The following is a 20,731-nucleotide window of genomic DNA, read 5'->3' as shown; positions in this document are numbered from 1 at the left end:
TAACCACATTGCAGAGGCCCAAGAGGGGAGGAGGGGCAGCGTTACCCGATTTCTTTTTATATTATTTAGCTGGACAGGCCAAGGCCATAAGTACATGGATGCCTGGAGGTCACCTCCCGAATTATGAGAGTCATCTACTTCATGCTGCAGGGATTGGTTGCCCACTGGGTTTTTTGGAAATGAGGAAAATAAATGTCTCGAGACTGTTACCTCTGCTTCATCTGGCACGATCGATATGGAGACAGATTAAGGGGGTGATTAGATTCGGGGATATTATAGCTGAAATTCCTCTATGGAATAATGACTACCTCACGGTGCTACGTGAACATCCATCCGCCGAGTTCTGGGTTCAGTATAGTGTCTCTACGATAGGTGATCTATATGATCGTGGAACACTGGTATACTTTGAGCAATTACAGGTCAGTCGCAGTGTCCCGAGATCCCAGTTTTTCCGTTACCTACAACTAAGATCAGCTTTTCAATCGCACATGAGATGTATGGGTATAGAGAATGCCATTTCGTCTCTACCCCTGATAGGGATTCTCCAATCACAGGGCCCTCAGGGTCTCATCTCCTCTCTATATACATATATGTTGTCAGTGGGGACAGAATGTGCCTTAGATTCCGTTAGGAAGAAATGGGAGAAGCTCATCCTAGATACACAAGGTGAAGAATAGGAAGAAATCCTGGAGTCACCAATTTGGGTGTCTCCCTCTGCCAACAACAGGATGATACAACTGTATATCATTAATCAATCATATTTGACTCCAATTCGACTCTTTAAGCTAGGCCGGTACCCGTCATTGGAATGTTTGAGATGTCATTCAATAGATGCAGATTTTATTCATATGATCTGGAGCTGTTGCGCAATACTGGAGGGAGGTGACGTCATTATTAACATCTTTAGTACAAACCCCAGTTCCCCTTGAGCCACTGATTTGTCTGTTTGGAGTGTGGGATGAGGAGGCATGGGGTCATTATGTTGGGATTTTTCTACGGGAGACGCTGATCATGGCACGGAAGATACTAGCATTACGGTGGATGCGGAATTCGCCTCCTTTTCTTGGGTCCTGGATCACTCTGGTAAATTCGATTATCCCATATGAACGTACACTGTATCAGAATAGAGGGTGCCCGGGTAAATTCCAAAAGATTTGGGAGAGGTGGAACTCCTCTCACCTACTTTGCAGAGCGGAGATGTTGCACAGTAAACTGCTCATTATATAGAAGAAGGCTGCGGGATAGTTTATGTTTTGGTAGATGTAGGTAGGGTTTAGAAGCCAGGCAGGTTTTATTACCGATACAATAACACAACACTACTGTGATTCAATTGATATTATGCTTGCTTTATTTACACACAATTGATGAACATATTATGCCTCATGTTTTCATACTGTCTGAACATATATATAATTTGTATTAAGGTTAGTGTCTTGTACTAAATGTGTGTATTGTAAAACTGCTTATGGTTTAATAAACGAATTAAAAAAAAAAAGTATAATAGTAGAGTGGAGTATAATACAGGATGTAACTCAGGATCAGTAATGTATGTACACAGTGGCTGCACCAGCAGAATAGTGAGTGCAGCTCTGGGGTATAATACAGGATGTAACTCAGGATCAGTACAGGATAAGTAATGTATGTACACAGTGACTGCACCAGCAGAATAGTGAGTGCAGCTCTGGAGTATAATACAGGATGTATCTCAAGATCAGTACAGGATAAGTAATGTAATATATGTACACAGTGACTCCACCAACAGAATAGTGAGTGCAGCTCTGGAGTGTAAAACAGGATGTAACTCAGGATCAGTACAGGGTCAGTAATGTAATGTATGTACATAGTGACTGCACCAGCAGAATAGTGAGTGCAGCTCTGCAGTAGAATACAGCCATCTAGTGACCACAACTTCTGGCTGTCCGCAAGTCATAAGTTACTTCACAAGCTCTTAATGCCAGTCTATGAGAGCTAGAATGAGGCCAGAACCAGGCTCCCATAGACTTGTATTGAGTTGTGACCTCCAGCTCGCACCATGAAAAATTGGAGCAGCCATCAGATCACAAGCTTTCAGAGACTGAAGGGAGCGACAGCAAAAGAAGGCGTAGACAGACAGATAGCAGCGGCAGTGAAAGAAGGTCTAAATGGCGACAGGTATCAGACTTAATGCAAGGACCTTAGATTTAAAGCACCAATCCAGCTGTAAAATTAAAAAAAAACATAAAAATAAACTAGGGATTCCTACATTCCCAGGAGTAATACCAGACAAACAGTTCAATACGCGCAGTTCTAAAACTTTATTTTGAAGATTCAATGTCAAAAGATGGTAATGCCACAAATGTCTAAGATGGTAATAACCCTTCATGACTTATTATGAAAAATATTGAGGGGAGGAAAAAAAATAGGTTCTATAATAGAAAACTGTGGATTCCTTATTCGAAGAGAAATAAAAAAAATCATTTGCTCTGCATTGATTTTATATATTAAACTATTTACCACCCTGAGATAAACTATCGGGGGATGGGGGGTAAACAGGACACCAGAGATTTTTCCTTAGGATTATTTGAGGATATCCAGGTAGCGTTCTGCCCTTCGTTTCCTCACTGTATTCTGCACAATGTCAGGAAGCAGCTGGGAAGCCCTGATCATAAACACTGATCTGAAAGCAGAAGAATCCCCAGAGCTCCTTACATCAATGCTGTGTTCTCGTGTCCTGCTCTAGTCGCACACAAACCATGGTATAGATCAGATCAGGATATTTTGAGACCTGCGGACACAAACAATGAAACGACGTCCCATTCCCATGGCGATCGTCTGACAACTCTATGACAACCTGACATAAACCGGCAAACTGTGTAAGACAAACATGTACAATGCGGTCTGCATGATCGCATAATAAAGCCTGTTGGATTTTGAGGATTCCCTTATAGTTTAAAGGGATTCTGTCAGCCCTTTCATGCATAAATACCTTGTTTATATCGGTTCAGTATGTAAACTGCCGATGTCCGGTCCGCTGGGCGGGGCTTAGTCACCTGCTCTACCCCTCCCTGTCTTGCTCTACACAAGAAGAAATGCATAGAGCAAGACAGGGAGGGGGGGGGGGCGGCAGGTGAATAAGCCCCGCCCAGCGGACAGGACAGCGGCAGTTTACATACATCTGAACCGATATAAAAAAGGTATTTATGCATGAAAGGTGCGGGGTCAGGGGGAAGCAAAAGTGCTAAGAGAATCCTTATGTGACACACAATTGAATGATATCATTACATGATATCTCAAAAAAGGGCTGACAGATTCCCTTTAAAGCAGCTGAAGGCCTTTGCATATAATAGGATATTACCGACTCCTTGCACCCCATCCCATGTGGTTTATTGAAGAGCAGCACCATACATACAGCTGTGGTATATGGCACATGAAACGCTACCATGTAGTCTAGACCGCCAGGGAATAAAATACGAACCCTCACCACATGCCCTAGACAACCAATGAATATGAACCCCAACAATATTCCAAAGAACACCTTGAAATAAATTATGAACCCCACCAGGTAACTAAATATGAGCCCCCACCACGTACCCTAGACTACCAGGGAATAAAATACAAATACCAATCAGATAGCCTAAGGTCATTGCAGAATATAATATCAACTCCTGCCATTTACAATAGGCCACCAGGGACTAAAAACATGAAGTCTCTGCAGTTTTCCCTAGACCACCAGGAAATATGAACTACTACCATATACACTACACCACTAGGTAATAATAAAATGGGATCCCCAATCATATACCCTAAGACCAACATGAATTAAAATATCAACTCCCGCTTTTTACACCAGGGAATAAAACATGAAGCCCAACCATATGCTATAAGACCAGCAGGGGAATATTAACCCATACCATATACCCTAGGCCACCAGGGAATAAAATACAAACCCCAACAAAATACCCAAAGACCATTGTGGAATTTAATGTAAACTTACTATTTACCCCTAACCACCAGGGACAAAAAACACGAATCCTCACCATGTACCCTAGACCACCAGGGCAAATTAACCACTACCATATACCCTAAACTGTCAGGGAGTAAAATACTAACCCAATTATACGAGTACCCCCAAGACCATGGCGGAATTCAATATAAACTCCCACTATTTATCCCAGACCACCAGGTAATAAAACATGAACCCCAGCAGTATGCAATATTACAATAGGGTAATATGAAACCCCCCCCATATGTCCTAAATCACTTTGGAATAAAATAAAATATGAGCCCTTGTCATTTACCCTGGACCACCATTAAATAAGAACCCCAGTGTATACCTTTGACCACCAGGTAATGGAATATGAACCCTACACCACTGTTAAATATTAACCCTTATTTTACCCAGAAGCACCAGAAAACAAGATACATAGTATTTTTGTTGTTGTTGATGATTATATTATATTTTTTTTTCATACATGCAAACTGCTGAATGGGGCCAGGAGCAACCATCAAAGCAAATAGAGCAACACATAATCTAAGACATACACTCTGGGAACCTCACCTGATATTTTAGGAATGTTCTCCTCCAGCTCTGGCTCTTTAAACCCTTCTCTTCCCTGCAGATCAGATTTGACTTGTATGGATGGCTCCTCCGGGACGGTCAGAGTTGCATAAGTGCTGATTACGAGAATCACCAGGCCGACTCCAAAGATAAACTATAATAAAAAAAAAAAAAAAAAAAAACACAATGTGAGATATGGCGCCACCCGCAGGCTGCAGAATGCTTAGTCAAATATGTCACCCTGATTCACTAATATACATGTTTTGGAGCCTGAGGCCCATTTTCATTTACATGGAAGACCTGACGACAACCTGTCGTGTATGCACCCTCTCCCATCCCTGAAGGGTTAACCCTCGCCTGTAGCTTTTCCTTTGGGATGCCTATTCTTGCCATATGCTACATAGGTCTGCCCTCCCATGGTGTATCCTGGCTCCAGCACTATTAGTGCCCTGACCTAAATTTCCTAAGACTGTGGATGTGGATTCCCCTTTACCCTGTTCAGCTGCAAATGGGATGTGGAGGTAAAGTAAGGTCACTGGAGCACAGAGGCAACTTCAGAGGGCGCCTGCTGGGAGTTGTGGTACAAGACTGAACGACTGCATACTTAGCTGAGCCGCTGCCTTAAGTTTCACAGGAATAAAAGGGGAGGCAGGCAAAAGACAAAAGAAAGTAATAAGGCAGGAGCCTACTTAAAGGGGTTATTCAGCTTTGGAAGGTGCAGATGATAGCCACGTGCCACGTCTCATGCACCCGAGCACGATGCCTGTAAATACCCAGCAAGTGGCTGATGAATGCCATTTCAGAGACTGGTACAAAGTTGCTTCTCCATCAGCAGAGTACAGGCAGCCGTTTCAGAGGTACAATTTTGGGAAATGCTACATAAGCAATTGCCCAACAGTCAGGATCATTTCCGATTCAACCATGATGAATCTATTGTGCTAGCAATGGACTGAATAAATCTATTATTATAGATTGTTCTCTAGAAGGCTTTCCCATGATCAGGGATTACAGACTACCCAACATGCAAGGGTTGTTTCCCTGCAGCGCCACCAAGAGGGAATACGAAGTATTTCATGATGCCCCTTGAAATAAGTAGACTGCCCTTGTAGTAGACGGACTTTCCATGTCCTCCACCGAGATGCTGCCATCTGATTCTTGATGAGATTCCAAAAAGGGGCAAAAAGGGGCAACATTCTCCCCCCCCCCCCACTATTAAAGAAGGTATCCAGTTTAGCAACTCAGGGAATATGCATGGTGGGTTTCCATTCTTTACAAGGGTGGAGAGAGGCGTTGTCCTGTATAAAACACGTGTCAGCTGTAGTACCCCATTTACTTTGTGGTGGCACTGCAGGGAAACTGAACATTTACTATTATGATTCCCCATAGATGCAGCTGATTACTGGGGGTCCCAGCAGGGAGGCACTATGTGGTCAGTTTATTAACAACATATCCTTCTAATGTAGAATTGTCCAAAGCAGAGAACCCCTTTAAAACCTTCCTAAATCAGACAACCCCTTTAATGATGGCTTTTCACATTGCAGAGTTCCTCATCAGGATTTAGACCAGGATCCTGTTGTCGCCGGACTTCGGGGGTCACTAATGCTGCCAGCTGGAAATGAGGTCTACTAAAAAGGAAAAGGACAATTGTGGGTTCTCATCTCTTCTCAGTCTTGATAGTTTGCCCTTTTCAACTTCCGCTTGCCTGCGTGGTAGCTCTGCCTCTTAACTACGCCGGTCAGGTCCGAGGGCTTCCTGAATGCCGTAATTAACTATTTGTTGGCAGAATTATAAGGCGTTGGCGGTAACATCTGTACTGCATTGGGTCCGGGGTGCTACGAGAGCTCACAAGACACTGCACAGGATCCGGTGTGCTGCACGAACTCACAAGACACTGCACGGGGTGCAGGGTGCTGCGCGAGCTCACAAGACACTGCACGGGGTGCTGCGCGAGCTCACAAGACACTGCACGGGGTGCGGGGTGCTGAGCGAGCTCACAAGACACTGCACGGGGTGCGGGGTGCTGAGCGAGCTCACAAGACACTGCACGGGGTGCGGGGTGCTGAGCGAGCTCACAAGACACTGCACGAGGTTCGGGGTGCTGAGCGAGCTCACAAGACACTGCAAGGGGTGTGGAGCGAGCTCACAAGACATTGCACGGTGTACAGGGTGGTGCGCAAGCTCACGAGACACTGCACAAGGTAGTGCACGAGCGAGCTCACAAGACACTGCCCTGGGTCCGGGGGTGCTACGTGAGTTCACAAGACACTGCACTGGGTCCGGGGGTGCTACGAGAGCGCACAAGACACTGCACTGGGTCCGGGGGTGCTACGCGAGCTCAAAGGACACTGCTTCGTATTATTGCCTGTAGGTACACAACTTCCTATCTGATGCTGGGTCACGGACCTGGGATGTTGGGCCACTCTTGTGGATCTTCTTATAGATGATGGCAGGGCAGATGAAGCAAATCAGGCTCCCCATTGTGGCACCAGTCAGTCCGAGGATGGTCTCCACTGGAAGTGAAAGCAAAGTAGCAAGGTCATTGTGTATACACATACATATAATATGCATGTAAAGATATAAGTATTAGATCCTGTTGAACAGCAGAACCAGTGGAGCGAAAGCAGCGGTTCCCTATAAATGCAGTAGTATTACTGTGTAAGTAGATCATCACTTATGCATTGGGTAGGTGACAGCTGTGGGAACCCTGCAGATTGCCAAAAGGGGAGGGGGGGGGGAATTGTGTCAAACGATGGGTGGTATTGACTAATTACCCTGTCTTTTAGCAATCGCGGTTTATTGACTGCTCATAGGTTAGACCCGCTCCACCCTTCCCCACTGATATCAATGACTTGGGGTATTTTTCTTATATTTAAGTTGGGCCAAAGTTGACATATTCTGACTATCCAAGTCTGTACAGCCAAGTAATGACTGTGCCTGGTGCGTGTTGTAACCTCACAGTTCAGATTGCGAGCCAAACCTCTAAAGCACTGACACAAACAGGAGTACGGTCATGTTCTCACCCTTGTGCACAGTGTAGAAGGGAATGTGGACACTCTAGAAAATTACTTACTCTTTGCAGCCATTCTTTGGTGCAATACCTGAAGTATTCTCCTAGGGGCACCGTTTAGTATTGAACTACCTGTTCGTTGGCCGTAAAATCTACTTTTAAACACTTCGATATGCGGCTGGTACCCCATGGAGCAATAAGGTATCCCAGGTCTGTTGTCATACACTTTCACATCAGGAAGAGAGCAGCGCTGATCACAATATCAGCTGGTGCATGCACGATACCTGCCAATCGTGAGCCCCTCCTGGCAGGAATCTAACAAGGTATCATCATCAATACCTCTCGATGAGAAAGTGAGTGACCCCGGAGAACTCCTAAGGGTTGAAATTCAGGATCACTTTCTACAAATGAGCCGGCCATACACATTAGATTACGGTTGGCTGAACCTGCTGAATAGGGAAGGACCGAAAGTGTAATGTGCATTGAGGCATCGAGACTTTTCCCCAGCGAAAGATGTCAGAATAAAGAAAGATCAACCAGCTGGATTTCAATTTCTTTCTTAGGAGAAATACAGGTGCATCTCACAAAATTAGAATATCAAAAAGTTAATTTATTTCAGTTCTTCAATACAAAAAGTGAACTCATTATATAGAGTCATTACAAACAGAGTGATCATTTCAAGTGTTTAGTTCTGTTAATGTTGATGATTATGGCTTACAGCCAATGAAAACCCAAAAGTCATTATCTCAGTAAATTAGAATAATTTATAACACCAGCTTGAAAAATGATTTTAAAATCCGAAATGTTGGCCTACTGAAACGTATGTTCAGTAAATGCACTCAGTACTTGGTGGGGGCTCCTTTTGCATCAATCGAGGTCCCAGAGTCTGGAGGAAGAGTGGAGAGGCCACAATCCAAGCTGCTTGAGGTCTAGTGTGAAGTTTCCACAATCAGTGATGGTTTGGGGAGCCATGTCATCTGCTGGTGTAGGTCCACTGTGTTTTATCAAGACCAAAGTCAGCCCAGCCGTCTACCAGGAAATTTTAGAGCACTTCATGCTTCCCTCTGCCGACATGCTTTTTGGAGATGGAAATGTCATTCTCCAGAAGGACTTGGCACCTGTCCACACTGCCAAAAGTACCAATACCTGGTTTAAAAACAACAGTATCACTGTGCTTGGCCAGCAAACTCGCATGACCCTAACCCCATAGAGAATCTATGGAGTATTGTCAAGAAGATGAGAGACACCAGACCCAACAATGCAGATGAGCTGAAGGCTACCATCAAAGCAACCTGGGCTTCTATAACACCTCAGCAGTGCCACAGGCTGATCGCCTCCATGCCAAGCCGCAGTAACTGATGCAAAAGGAGCCCCGACCAGGTATTGAGTGCATTTACTGAACATACATTCAGTAGGTCAACATTTCGGATTTTAAAATCATTTTTTCAAGTTGGTGTTTTCAAGCCATAATCATCAACATTAACAGAAATAATCACTTTAATAGATCACTCTGTTTGTAATGACTCTATATAAGTTTCACTTTTTGTATTGAAGAACTGAAATAAATTAACTTTTTGATGATATTCTAATTTTGTGAGATGCACCTGTAATCCTGTGTCAGAGGCTGCCGATTTCCCTACTACCCATTAGGAACAGCTAGAGACAAATGCTTGGGAATGGGAAGAACAGCTGCCATGACAAGACTAAGACCTCCTCTATTTGTCAAGAAGGCTAAACATATGGCCACTATCACCAGACCGACTCCTGTCTGCATGGACGGATGGATCAGAATGGCATTCTGTAGTAACTGCGGTTTACTGACTCCTCTTATAACTTTGGCCTGCTACGAGACTCACCATTTGGTATCAGAATTCCACCCATCATGGTACCAAACACGATGACCAGGGTCAAGACTTTAAAGCGTAATGGGGGCATATATCCTCCAGCAGCAAAGGTGCCATCTTTTTGCTGTAGGGAAAAAAAAAAAAAAAAAAAAAAAACATGTTTGGGCAGTAGACACATAACAAATAATGGCTGACAGCAGAGAGCAATACCTTGCTCATCTCTTTTAGACTAAGGCTGCACGGAATGTGGTGACATTTTGCCGATGGATAAGCCAGTATCAATGTGCAGTGATCACAGGGAATCTCATCGTGGGATGACCTTCTGCATCTAGGCTGAGAAGATCCAGGGCCTCTAGCTTCTGCATCAGGAGGTGCAGAACGTATGGCAGCCGTCTCTGCTTCACTGGTATTAGGTATCTGCTCCATTACCAGCCATGTATGATACCTGGCAAGTGGCTGCAGATGTAATGTCAGAAGTGAGTCTTATGGAAGAATGTGAAGGTGAGAGAAGCTGGATGACCCCTGTGAACATCTTTGGGACACAGCAATTCTTTGTTTTTGTGCCTTCATTTTTTTCTTCCAAAAGCCATAATACTTGTATTTCTCTGCAGACATAGCTGTATGAGGGATTGTTTTTTTCTGGGACGAGTTGTATTTACAACTCTCTGTTTGAACAACTCTCTGAATCTGTTGGCCCTCACTGACACCTGGATCCAGCATTCTGACACTGTCTCCCCTGCTGCCATTTCCCATGGTGGCTTACAATTCTCCCATTCCCCGAGACGCACTAACAGACTTGGTGGAGTCTGCATACTCCTGTCCCCACAATGCACTTTCCAGGTCATCCCCCCAGTTCCATCACTCTCATTCCCTTCTTTTGAGGTCCACACCATCAGGCTCTTCCATCCCCTCTCCCTCAGAGTAGCGGTCATATACCGGCCCCCAGGCTCACCCACCCACTTCCTCACCCCGTGGGGCTTGCGTTGGTGGTAACTACCCGGGATACTTCTGTTACCCATGGAATCCCTTTGGACAGGTTGTCGATGTCTTTCCACCAATCTAGGGAATGAATAGTGACTAGGGCTAGAGTCATGTGGCCCTCTAAGTGACTCTTTAATGTGGTCTGGTTCTTCAGGATGTCCTACTGTAGATCCCTGGTGTGTAATTGTGCCCACTGAACTGCTGGTAAACAGGCAGAAAGGGAACCTAGTAGCGACATGGCCTTCCTCAGGGTCATAGAGGGGTTCAGAGAGGCTCTTGACACTAGATCTATAACCTTCCCCTTTTTCTTCGTTGGGAGACAGCATTCCTGCTTCCGAGAGTCCAACGTTAACCCCAGGAATTTCTGTACCATATTTGGCTCTAGCCTTGATTTTTTTAGGTTTAGAAGCCAGCCCAGGTTTGTCAGAGTATTCATTACTCTGTCCATCTGCTCTCTGCAGTGTTGAACTGAGTCGCTTGCTGTTAAAAAATTGTCCAGGTAGGGGACTATCAAAATGTCCTGTTCTGAGGTGAGCCATCATTTCTGCCACTAATTTGGGAAATATTTGGGGGGCTACTGATAGCCCGAAGGGAAGGGCTCTGTATTGAAATTCCTTTATCCCCCCATGTGAACCGCTAACCTGAGGAATCTCTGGGATTCTTTGTGAATTGGGACATGATAGTAGGCATCGCTGAGATCCAGGACGGCCATAAAACAGTTCGGCTAGAGCCAAACATGGCACAGAAATTCCTGGGGTTAACGTTGGACTCTCGGAAGCAGGAACAGTTCAGAAACAGTATATTGATGGTCGATTTTATTGATTCCATTTTGAATTTCTGAGTTTTCACATAGCCATTCAGTTTCCGCAGGTTTATAATTGTTCGATAGGACCAGTCTGGTTTGGTCACTAGGAACAACGTGGAGTAGAATCCCTTTCCTGAGGTGGGACTTCTTGAAGGACAGATTTTCCCACGAGGTCCCTGATCTCACATTCCAAGGCCTCTTGTTCTTGTGGAGAGGATCTCAGGGGAGTTACCACAAATCTCTCTGGAGGGAGGGAGCGGAAGTCTGTTCGAAGACCTGCCCTGACCAGGTTCAGTATCCAGGTGATGTTTGAGATTTTTTCCCAGGCCGGAAGGAAATGGGATAATCTTCCCCCAACCCTGGGAAAACCGTCACTTTGAGGCCTTTTTATCTCGGGAAGAGTTTTCCGAAGAGGAACCCCCCCTGTTCTTCCTTTTCCCTTCTTTCTATCTATTCTGCTCCCTCAGGGGCCTTCTGTGGAAGAACTTTTTTGTCCGAAAGCGACGGGACCCCCAGATTAGGGAAACCCTTCTTCCTATCTCCTGCTTTCTGAAGGATATCGTCCAGTGCTTCCCAGAACAAAAATTGACCCTCACACGGGATTGAGCACAGTTTAAGTTTTGTCTGTAAGTCTCCTGGCCAGCACTTGAGCCATAGCGCCCTACGGGTTGCGTTTGAGAGAGCTGTAGATTTAGATGTTAACCGGATAGAATCGGCTGATGAATCTGCCATGGCAAAAAAACGGCTGCACCTCTTATCAAGGGGATAGACTCCAGTATTTTATTCCTAGGCACCCCATCCCATAGCTGCTTTTCCAACTGATCTACCCACACCATAAGGGACCTGGCGGTACATGCTGCTATGGTGGGCCTATGGTTTCCCCCTGCTGATTCCCATGCCCCCCTGAGGAAGGTGTCAGCTTTCTGTCTAAGGGGTCTTTTATTGTCCTCGAAGGGGAGGGCAAATTTCTTAGAGGCTTTGGCTACTGCGACATCAAGCTTTGGGGCCTTATCCTATGATGTGGATGCCTCCTCGTCAAAGGGGTACTTTCTCTTAAGGGAAGGCACCGAGGAATTTTTCCTGTCAGGTTTTTCGCACTCTTTCTTAATTAGGCCCTGGATGTTTTCGTTCATGGGGAAAACTTTACGATTCTTTTGACCTAACCCCCCCAAACATTATGTCCTGAATCGTCTTGTCTAGGCGAGGGTCTATTACTCCCATGGTTGATTACTGCTTTTACTAGGGTATCAACTTCATTTAGGGGAAAGCAGTGACGTCCCCCAGATTCATTGTCAGAGGATGAGGGATCTGGTACATCTGAGGCGATTTCCCCAGAACTAGCAGAATCCGACTAGGAGTATACGGCACCTTCCTTTCTTTGGACCTTATCTCCCTGTTTAAGGAACTTAAAGGCACTTTCAACCTCTGATCTGATAGTTGATCTCAACTTGGAGGCAAAGTCTGGGGTTTCCTCAAATATTACTTGTCCTATGCAAGAACTACAAAGCTTCTTGTCCCAGGATACCGGAAATGCTCTGCTGCACATGGGGCAACACCTATGTTTCGTTTTTCCCAGTCTCTTTTTTTCCCCTAAAAGGAGAGAAGGGGACCCCAATTACATAGTGAACTTTCACGAAGATCACTCACCCCTATGACGCAGCTGCAGGTACCGGTTCAGGAGGAGGGATATGATCTGAAAAGGGCTCTTTCAAGGAAGGTGATTTCTCCTTTGTGCCCCAGCTGCGTTGTGTGGAATGACTGCTGGATCTCTGCGGAAGGACGTCACTCCTGTGGCTCTGGCAGCTGCTGCTGGAGTTGCTTGTGCTGCTGATCACTGTCCTCCATGATTCTGCAGGACTGCATTGCAGCAGGGAGAGTTTGTACAATCCCACTTTTGAATTTGCCACCCAGCGTCGTCACTTCCGGTCTCCCTCCTGCAGCCACGTCACCAGGGAGCGCTCTCACTGCGCATGCGCAGGTCGGGAACCCAGAATCCCGCTTTTACTTTCATCTTGCTTCTGCCTTCAGGACACACACTACCCAGGCGTGTCCCCATGGGAACCTGGCAGCCCCTGCGTCCTCTCCGGAGCGGCGGCCGAGCATACCCCTGTGCTCACCCTGCAAGACCCTTCGGTCCCAGCGGTGGCAGCCTCAGGCATCGCACCAGCCATGACAGGGGCCTCTCTGCTGCCGGAACTCGGACTGACCGACCCTGGATCCGGAATCTTCAGTATCTTCCTGCAGGTATGGCACACTGAAGGTTCCCTGTCAGGACCAGGAAACCAACTGATGCGGGGGAGAGATACCGTCCTTGTATCTGTAGGTTCCCTGTCCCTGAAAGGCGGATCCCCTCTCTCCGTGGTGCTGTCATGAGGTATAGAGAAATATGCAATTCCGACATTTTTGAGAATTTTCTATTGATGATGTTCACTGAGCGGTAAAAACTTCCTAGGACAGTGCAATTACAGCTATTTCAAACCTTGTATTTTTTGGGTTTTTTGTATTTAAACGGGAGAAAAAAAAAAATCAGTTTATGCTGCAATTTTCCAACAACCAAAACGTTTTTTCTGGCAGGGGCTTATTTTGTGTGTGGCGAACTAACGTTCTTATTTATACCATTTTGATGACTTTTTATTGTATTTTTTTTTTTTTGGGGGGGGGGGGGAGTGGTGAATGAAAAAATTGGCAATTCTGGTGTTTTCATTTATTTTTTTTCTCATTACAGCTAGTCATGAGCAAACATGCTCGGATAAGGTGTTATTCGAGCATGCTCGTGTGCTGTCTTCGGCGTGCTCGATTGCCTGTTAGGCAATCCCTGCATGTGTTGCAACTGTCAAACAGTGTTGAGACATGCAGGTACGGGGACTCGAACATATTTTTAGAGCGCACTGAAGACACTCAGCATACGAGCATGCTCAGATAACACTTTATCTGAGCAGGTTTGCTCATCACTAATTACAGTGTTTTCTAATCAGGTTCATTTTATAGTTTGATTGAAAATCTGACCTGTCAGGCAAGCAGTCAGGAAGGAAGAATTTTATTTTTTATCTTTTTTACATTTCACTTTTATTTTTTATTCACCTATAGGAGACTTGAATCTGTAATCATCCAATGGCTTATGCTATATACTGCAATACTGTACTGTAGTGCTGCAGTATATAGTGAAAATGGCAGACTTTGAAGCTCAGCATATAGTTGAACTCTAGGAGTACAAACATGGTGGCGATGGGAGAAGGGGTCTTCAGCAGGCTCCCAGCTGTCATTGCAACCCATTGGCAGTCTGATGATGGGGGCCGGTTCTCACTTGCACCAGCTGCGATGCTGTTTAAAAGCTGCTGTCAGACCGATAGTGAGATCTAAATTGTTAATAGCCGCTGCCAGAACTCAGTTCCGGCCACGGCTGCTAGAAACAGATCCCGGCTACTTAAGATTGGGGATCAGTTGATAGGCAAGGGTTCCAGAAATGCTGGTGACATCTTGGGTTGTCGCTTGTACTCACTTGCTGCTCGAACAATAATGTGTTCAGGGCTTGTCTGCAAGGCAGGATCATCATGGGAAACCCGACAGCCACGGACATCATGAATCCCACCCGGATCATCTCAGTCACCAAGTTTGAGGGAAAGTTCACCAGTACATTACCGGCAATGGTTTCCGTAAAACTGACATAGCCAAAAAACCCAACCTGTGAACAGGAGCAGAGGGCATTAATGTGTATGGGAAGAAGAAAGCCCATTTATCGCTCTGCCTAAAGTATAAATCCAACATTTCATGTAGATCTTGTAGTATCACAATATTTACTGAAGGGGGTGCTGTTGTCATTTAAGAAAATTATATCCTCGTAATTGGTGACATCAGCAATATGATGTTTGTCCATTTGTTAATGATCGCTAGGGCAAATATGCCTCCCCAGAAATGTAAGGACTTCCAAAGAAGCCATTATCTACCCTTGATAAAAGCCAGTTATTGGGGTGGGGACACTCCCGATGATCGGTCACTAGAAGAGCTGGAAGTGATCATGTACTGCCATTTATTTGAATGAGGGCCATAGAATACTTAATTTTCCACACAATGCAGTCCGAGAGCAACAACAGCTCTCAGAAAATGAGTCCCTTGGCTATACCTGCCAAACTTTCATTCAGTTGACATCATCCTCATTCCCTTCTCTATGTATGCACCAGTGTAAGATAAGTGGTGCCATTTAGCTCCTTCCTGGGTGGTGAGAACTGGAGGAGAGGTCCTTTTAGGTCTACCCATTCCATGATGACATCACAGGGATCACCTAGAACACATCGAAGGGCCTCCCCACCTAGTGTCTCCCTTTGTATGCTGTGACACGTCATTTTCCTTCATCTGGACATAGCTAAAGTTAAAGCAGGGCTGATGAATGACTATACCTCACGTGCACATGTGCTGTGTTGAGTAGTATGGCTGACATGGCAGCACCATCACAGAGCAGCACATCACTCCGCAGTATGTAATCTTACCAAGACGTAGAAGCCAGTCACCACATTCAGGGACAAGGCAAAGATGGAGCTCATGGTCTTGACAGAGGGCTCATCCAGGCTGTCATATGTTGGAAGGACTTGTCTACAGCAAACAAACAGGCAGCGATTAGTTATAAATGTTCCCCCAAAAAATTATACACAGGACTCCCCCATATTAATGTCAATAGCTGTATAAACTATATATCCCATAAAAGTAATATCTAGAGTAATATGAGATAGGCCCATTTCCTTATCTTGGCTGGGTGGATCAGGTGGTCTTTACTTTCAAGATGGACCAATATATCTCATCTAGGATCTATGGGCGAGATATTTAGATAATTGTCCTGATCCTTAGGTCCGATTCCAGATTTATGGAATTTGTCAGTCATCTCAATCAAAATGACCATAGTCAAGTGGGTTTCAAGCTGAACAAATTCACTTTTAGGATATCTCGATTGTGAAGACCAATATGGGAGACCTGAAGACGATTCTGCATCGCAAGCCAATCTCAATATCTAGTCTTCTGCCCTGGGAAAGTCATCATCCCAAGTCATTAAGAGGGATTCCCAAAGGGACAATTCCCTAGACGAAGAAGTAATTGTTCGAAGGTTCGCGGTTATATGCGTAAATGGAAAAATCTGGTTAAGACTTCATGTCTATAGGATCATTTGTCCCTTCCTTCCCGCCTTTACCTCCACTTTGTGCTGCTTTTATCTGGTTCGTGTGTTGTCTGGGACTCATGGCTATGACAATTAAGGGTTAAACAAAATGATGGATCCGGCATCCAGTCTTCTAAATCCGGCATTCTTGATGCCTGTTACGCTTACTAGACTGTGACATCATGGTGTTGCAGGGCCTAGAATGTGCACGTGATGCCTAGAATGCCGGACACAGAAAAATCTTGCCTTGGTCCAGCTGCCTCGGAGGATTGCACTGGACGCCAGATTAGGGCACATCAAATTGTGTTTTATTTACAGGCACTATAGTGAGGGTAATTAGAGGGGCAGATCAGACTTTGCAAAGTCTACTGCTGAGAGTGTTCTCTACTCCTAGATCAAGCCTATCTTTTTAAATCTAACGTGGTTTTCCATTTTATTTTTGCGCAAATCAAGCTTAAAATCACACTAAAAAAAAAAAAAAAAAAAAAACTTCTGTAATTTTTAAATAAGCTTTGAAATTTATCAATATTTTTTTATAGCTCCACTTGCCGCCAGGGCTGTGGAGTCGGTAAGCCAAACCTGCAATTTCTCTTATACCGACTCCACGACTCCCACATATATTGCTTATATTTAAGTGAAAAATTTATTGTAGTACAATGTGAACATCAGACATTTAATCATTTTTATGATCCAATAATCAAGATATTTAGATAGAACAGAATATATGTTTACTGGAATACAACTTTAGAACACAAAAAACTGTAATAAATTGTAAATATGTAATACACTATAATATCGATTACATATATTCAGTACAGACCAAGAGTTTGGACACACCTTCTCAAAGTTTTCTTTATTTTCAAGACTATAAAAATTGTACTTTCACTCTGAAGGCATCAAAACTATGATTTAACACATGTGGAATTATCTAATTAACAAAAAAGTGTGAAACAACTGAAAATATGTCTTATATTCTAGGTTCTTCAAAGTAGCCACCTTTTGATTTGATTACTGCTTTGCACACTCTTAGCATTCTCTTGATGAGCTTCAAGAGGTAGTCACCGGAAATGGTCTTCCAGCAGTCTTGAAGGAGTTCCCAGAGATGCTTAGCACTTGTTGGCCCTTTTGCCTTCACTCTGCGGTCCAGCTCACCCCAAACCATCTCGATTGGGTTCAGGTCTGGTGACTGTGGAGGCCAGGTCATCTGGCATAGCACCCCATCACTCTCCTTCAAAGCACCCCCACACCATCACACCTCCTCCCCCATGCTTCACGGTGGGAACCAGGTATGGAGAGTCCATCTGGGTCACCTTTTCTGCGTCGCACAAAGACACAGTGGTTGGAACCAAAGATCTCAAATTTGGACTCATCAGACCAAAGCACAGATTTTCACTGGTCTAATGTCAATTCCTTGTGTTCTTTATCCCAAACAAGTCTCTTCTGCTTGTTGCCTGTCCTTAGGCGTGGTTTCCTAGCAGCTATTTTACCATGAAGGCCTGCTGCACAAAGTCTCCTCTTAACAGTTGTTGTAGAGATGTGTCTGCTGCTAGAACTCTGTGTGGCATTGACCTGGTCTCTAATCTGAGCTGCTGTTAACCTGCGATTTCTGAGGCTGGTGACTTGGATGAACTTATCCTCCGCAGTAGAGGTGACTCTTGGTCTTCCTTTCCTGGAGCGGTCCTCATGTGAGCCAGTTTCTTTGTAGCAGTTGATGGTTTTTGCCACTGCACTTGGGGACACTTTCAAAGTTTTCCCAATTTTTCAGACTGACTAAACCTTCATTTCTTAAAGTAATGATGGCCACTCGTTTTTCTTTACTCAGCTGCTTTTTTCTTGCCATAATACAAATTCTAACAGTCTATTCAGTAGGACTATCACCTATGTATCCACCAGACTTCTGCACAACACAACTGATGGTCCCAACCCCATTTATAAGGCAAGAAATCCCACATATTACACCTGAGAGGGCACACCTGTGAAGTGAAAACCATTTCCGGTGACTACCTCTTGAAGCTCATCAAGAGGAGAGATTATATATATATATATATATATATATATATATATATATATATATAGAGAGAGATATAGATATATATATATATATATATATATATATATATATATATATATATATATATATATAGAGAGATATATAGAGAGAGATAGAGATATATATATATATATATATATATATATACCCTACCCTCTACTCTACCCTCGCCTACTGTATTATCACCCATCCCTTGAAGATTGTGAGCCCTCGCGGGCAGGGTCCTCTCTCCTCCTGTACCAGTTATGACTTGTATTGTTTAAGATTATTGTACTTGTTTTTATGTATACCCCTCCTCACATGTAAAGCGCCATGGAATAAATGGCGCTATAACAATAAATATATATATAAAATGGGTTGTCGCCGTCTGTTTTTATATCTATATATATATATATATATATATATATATATATATATATATATATATAAAAAAAAAAAACAGACGGCGACAACCCTGGCACACCCTGCAAACACGTTTCCTGCAGCGGTGCTCCAGGTACGCCGAACGTCTGTGGAGAAAATCCAATCTACACGAAGATTTCAACCATTATAAGTTTATGCTTCGAACATACAAAACTGCCCTTCACCTCTCCAAACGAACCTATTTCAACACCCTCATCACCTCACTGTCCAATAACCTGAAACGTCTCTGACACTTTTCATTCTCTACTCAACCCAAGAGTACAGGCCCCAACCAAGGGTCTGGCCGATTACTTCAAAGAAAAAATTGACCAGATCCGACAGGAAATTATCTCCCAATCACCTCATACCATGCACTGTCCTCCCTCCCCCACTGCATCTAGCTCACTCTCTGATTTTGAACCAGTCACAGAAGAAGTAAGCAGGCTCCTTGCATCTTCGCGCCCAACCACTTGCACCAGTGACCCATGTCCGTCACATCTCCCCCGCTGTCACCACTCACCTAACTAAAATATTTAACCTCTCTCTCTCTTCTGGTATCTTTCCCTCCTCATTTAAGCATGCCATCATTCATCCACTACTTAAAAAAACATCCCTCGACCAAAACTGTGCCGCCAACTATAGACCTGTCTCTAATCTTCCCTTCATCTCTAAACTCCTGAAACGCCTGATCCACTCCCGTCTTATCCGCTATCTCTTTGATAACTCTCTTCTCGACCCTCTCCAATCCTGTTTCCGCTCTTTACACTCTACTGAAACTGCCCTCACTAAAGTCTCTAATGATCTACTAACAGCTAAATCAAATGGTCATTACTCCATGCTAATTCTCTTGGATCTCTCTGCAGCATTCGACACTGTGGATCATCAGCTCCTCCTCACTATGCTCCGTTCCATTGGCCTCAAGGACACCGTTCTCTCCTGGTTCTCCTATCTCTCTGACTGCTCCTTTACTGTATCTTTTGCTGGCTCCTCCTCCTCTCACCTTCCCCTTACTGTTGGGGTTCCTCAAGGATCGGTTCTAGGCCCCCTCCTCTTCTCCTTGTACACTGCCCCTATTAGTCAAACAATCAGTAGATTTGGTTTCCAGTACCATTTCTATGCTGATGACACCCAATTATACGCTTCTCCTCCTGACATCACAAAAACACCGGCGATTGTCTAAACGCTGTGTCTAACATCATGTCCTCACTATATCTGAAACTGAACTCCTTGTGTTTCCTCCCTCTACAAATGTACCTATACAGGACATTGCCATTTCTGTGTGTGGCTCGACTATTACTCCCCAGCAACATGCCCGCTGTCTTGGGGTCATACTTGACTCCGAGCTTTCCTTCGCCCCCCACATGCGATCACTGGCTCGCTCTTGTCATCTGCACCTCAAAAATATCTCTAGAATTCGACCTTTTCTTACTTTTGAGTCTGCAATAACTCTTACTGTTTCTCTTATTCAGTCTCGTCTCGACTATTGCAACTCTCTTCTAATCGGCCACCCTCTTACCAAACTCTCCCCTCTCCAATCTGTCTTGAATGCTGCAGCCAGGATCATATTCCTCACCAATCGTTACACCGATGCCTCTACCTTGTGCCAGTCATTACCACTGGCTACCCATCCACTCACTCCAGAATTCAGCATAAACTTATTACCCTCACCCACAAAGCCCTCCATGGCTCAGCACCACCCTAAATCTCCTCCCTTGTTTCAGTATACCACCATACCCGTGCCCTCCACTCTGCTGATGACCTGAGGTTAGCATCCTCAATAATCAGAACCTCCCACTCCCGTCTCCAAGACTTTACACGTGCGGTGCCAATTCTTTGGAATGCACTTCCCAGGTCAATACGATTAGTCCCCAATCCCCACAATTTTAAGCGTGCCCTGAAAACGCATTTATTCAGACTGGCCCATCGCCTCAACACATTAACCTAATCTATCCCTGTGTGGCA

The 20,731-nt window shown here is 44.5% G+C and overlaps 1 protein-coding gene across 9 annotated transcripts in view; it reads right to left on the bottom strand.

Moving 5' to 3' along the window:
• The window catches only part of SLC38A10 (solute carrier family 38 member 10), a 55,880-nt gene that overhangs the window by 21,389 nt on the left and 13,760 nt on the right, over positions 1–20,731 (bottom strand). For all 9 annotated transcript variants that reach the window (XM_073560599.1, XM_073560600.1, XM_073560601.1 and 6 more), the window contains 5 exons: positions 15,659–15,761; positions 14,674–14,856; positions 9,401–9,512; positions 6,941–7,047; positions 4,538–4,691 (listed from right to left, as the gene is read on the bottom strand). In XM_073560599.1, the coding sequence (XP_073416700.1) occupies positions 4,538–4,691; positions 6,941–7,047; positions 9,401–9,512; positions 14,674–14,856; positions 15,659–15,761 (659 nt within the window). The remainder of the gene's footprint in view (positions 1–4,537; positions 4,692–6,940; positions 7,048–9,400; positions 9,513–14,673; positions 14,857–15,658; positions 15,762–20,731) is intronic.

The sequence above is a fragment of the Dendrobates tinctorius genome, unplaced genomic scaffold, assembly GCF_039654945.1.
Source record: "Dendrobates tinctorius isolate UK_male_01 unplaced genomic scaffold, ASM3965494v1 ptg000014l, whole genome shotgun sequence".
NCBI lineage: Eukaryota > Metazoa > Chordata > Amphibia > Anura > Dendrobatidae > Dendrobates > Dendrobates tinctorius.
The sequence above is the reverse complement of the archived record's forward strand: the minus strand, read 5'-3'. Positions and strand labels throughout refer to the sequence as shown.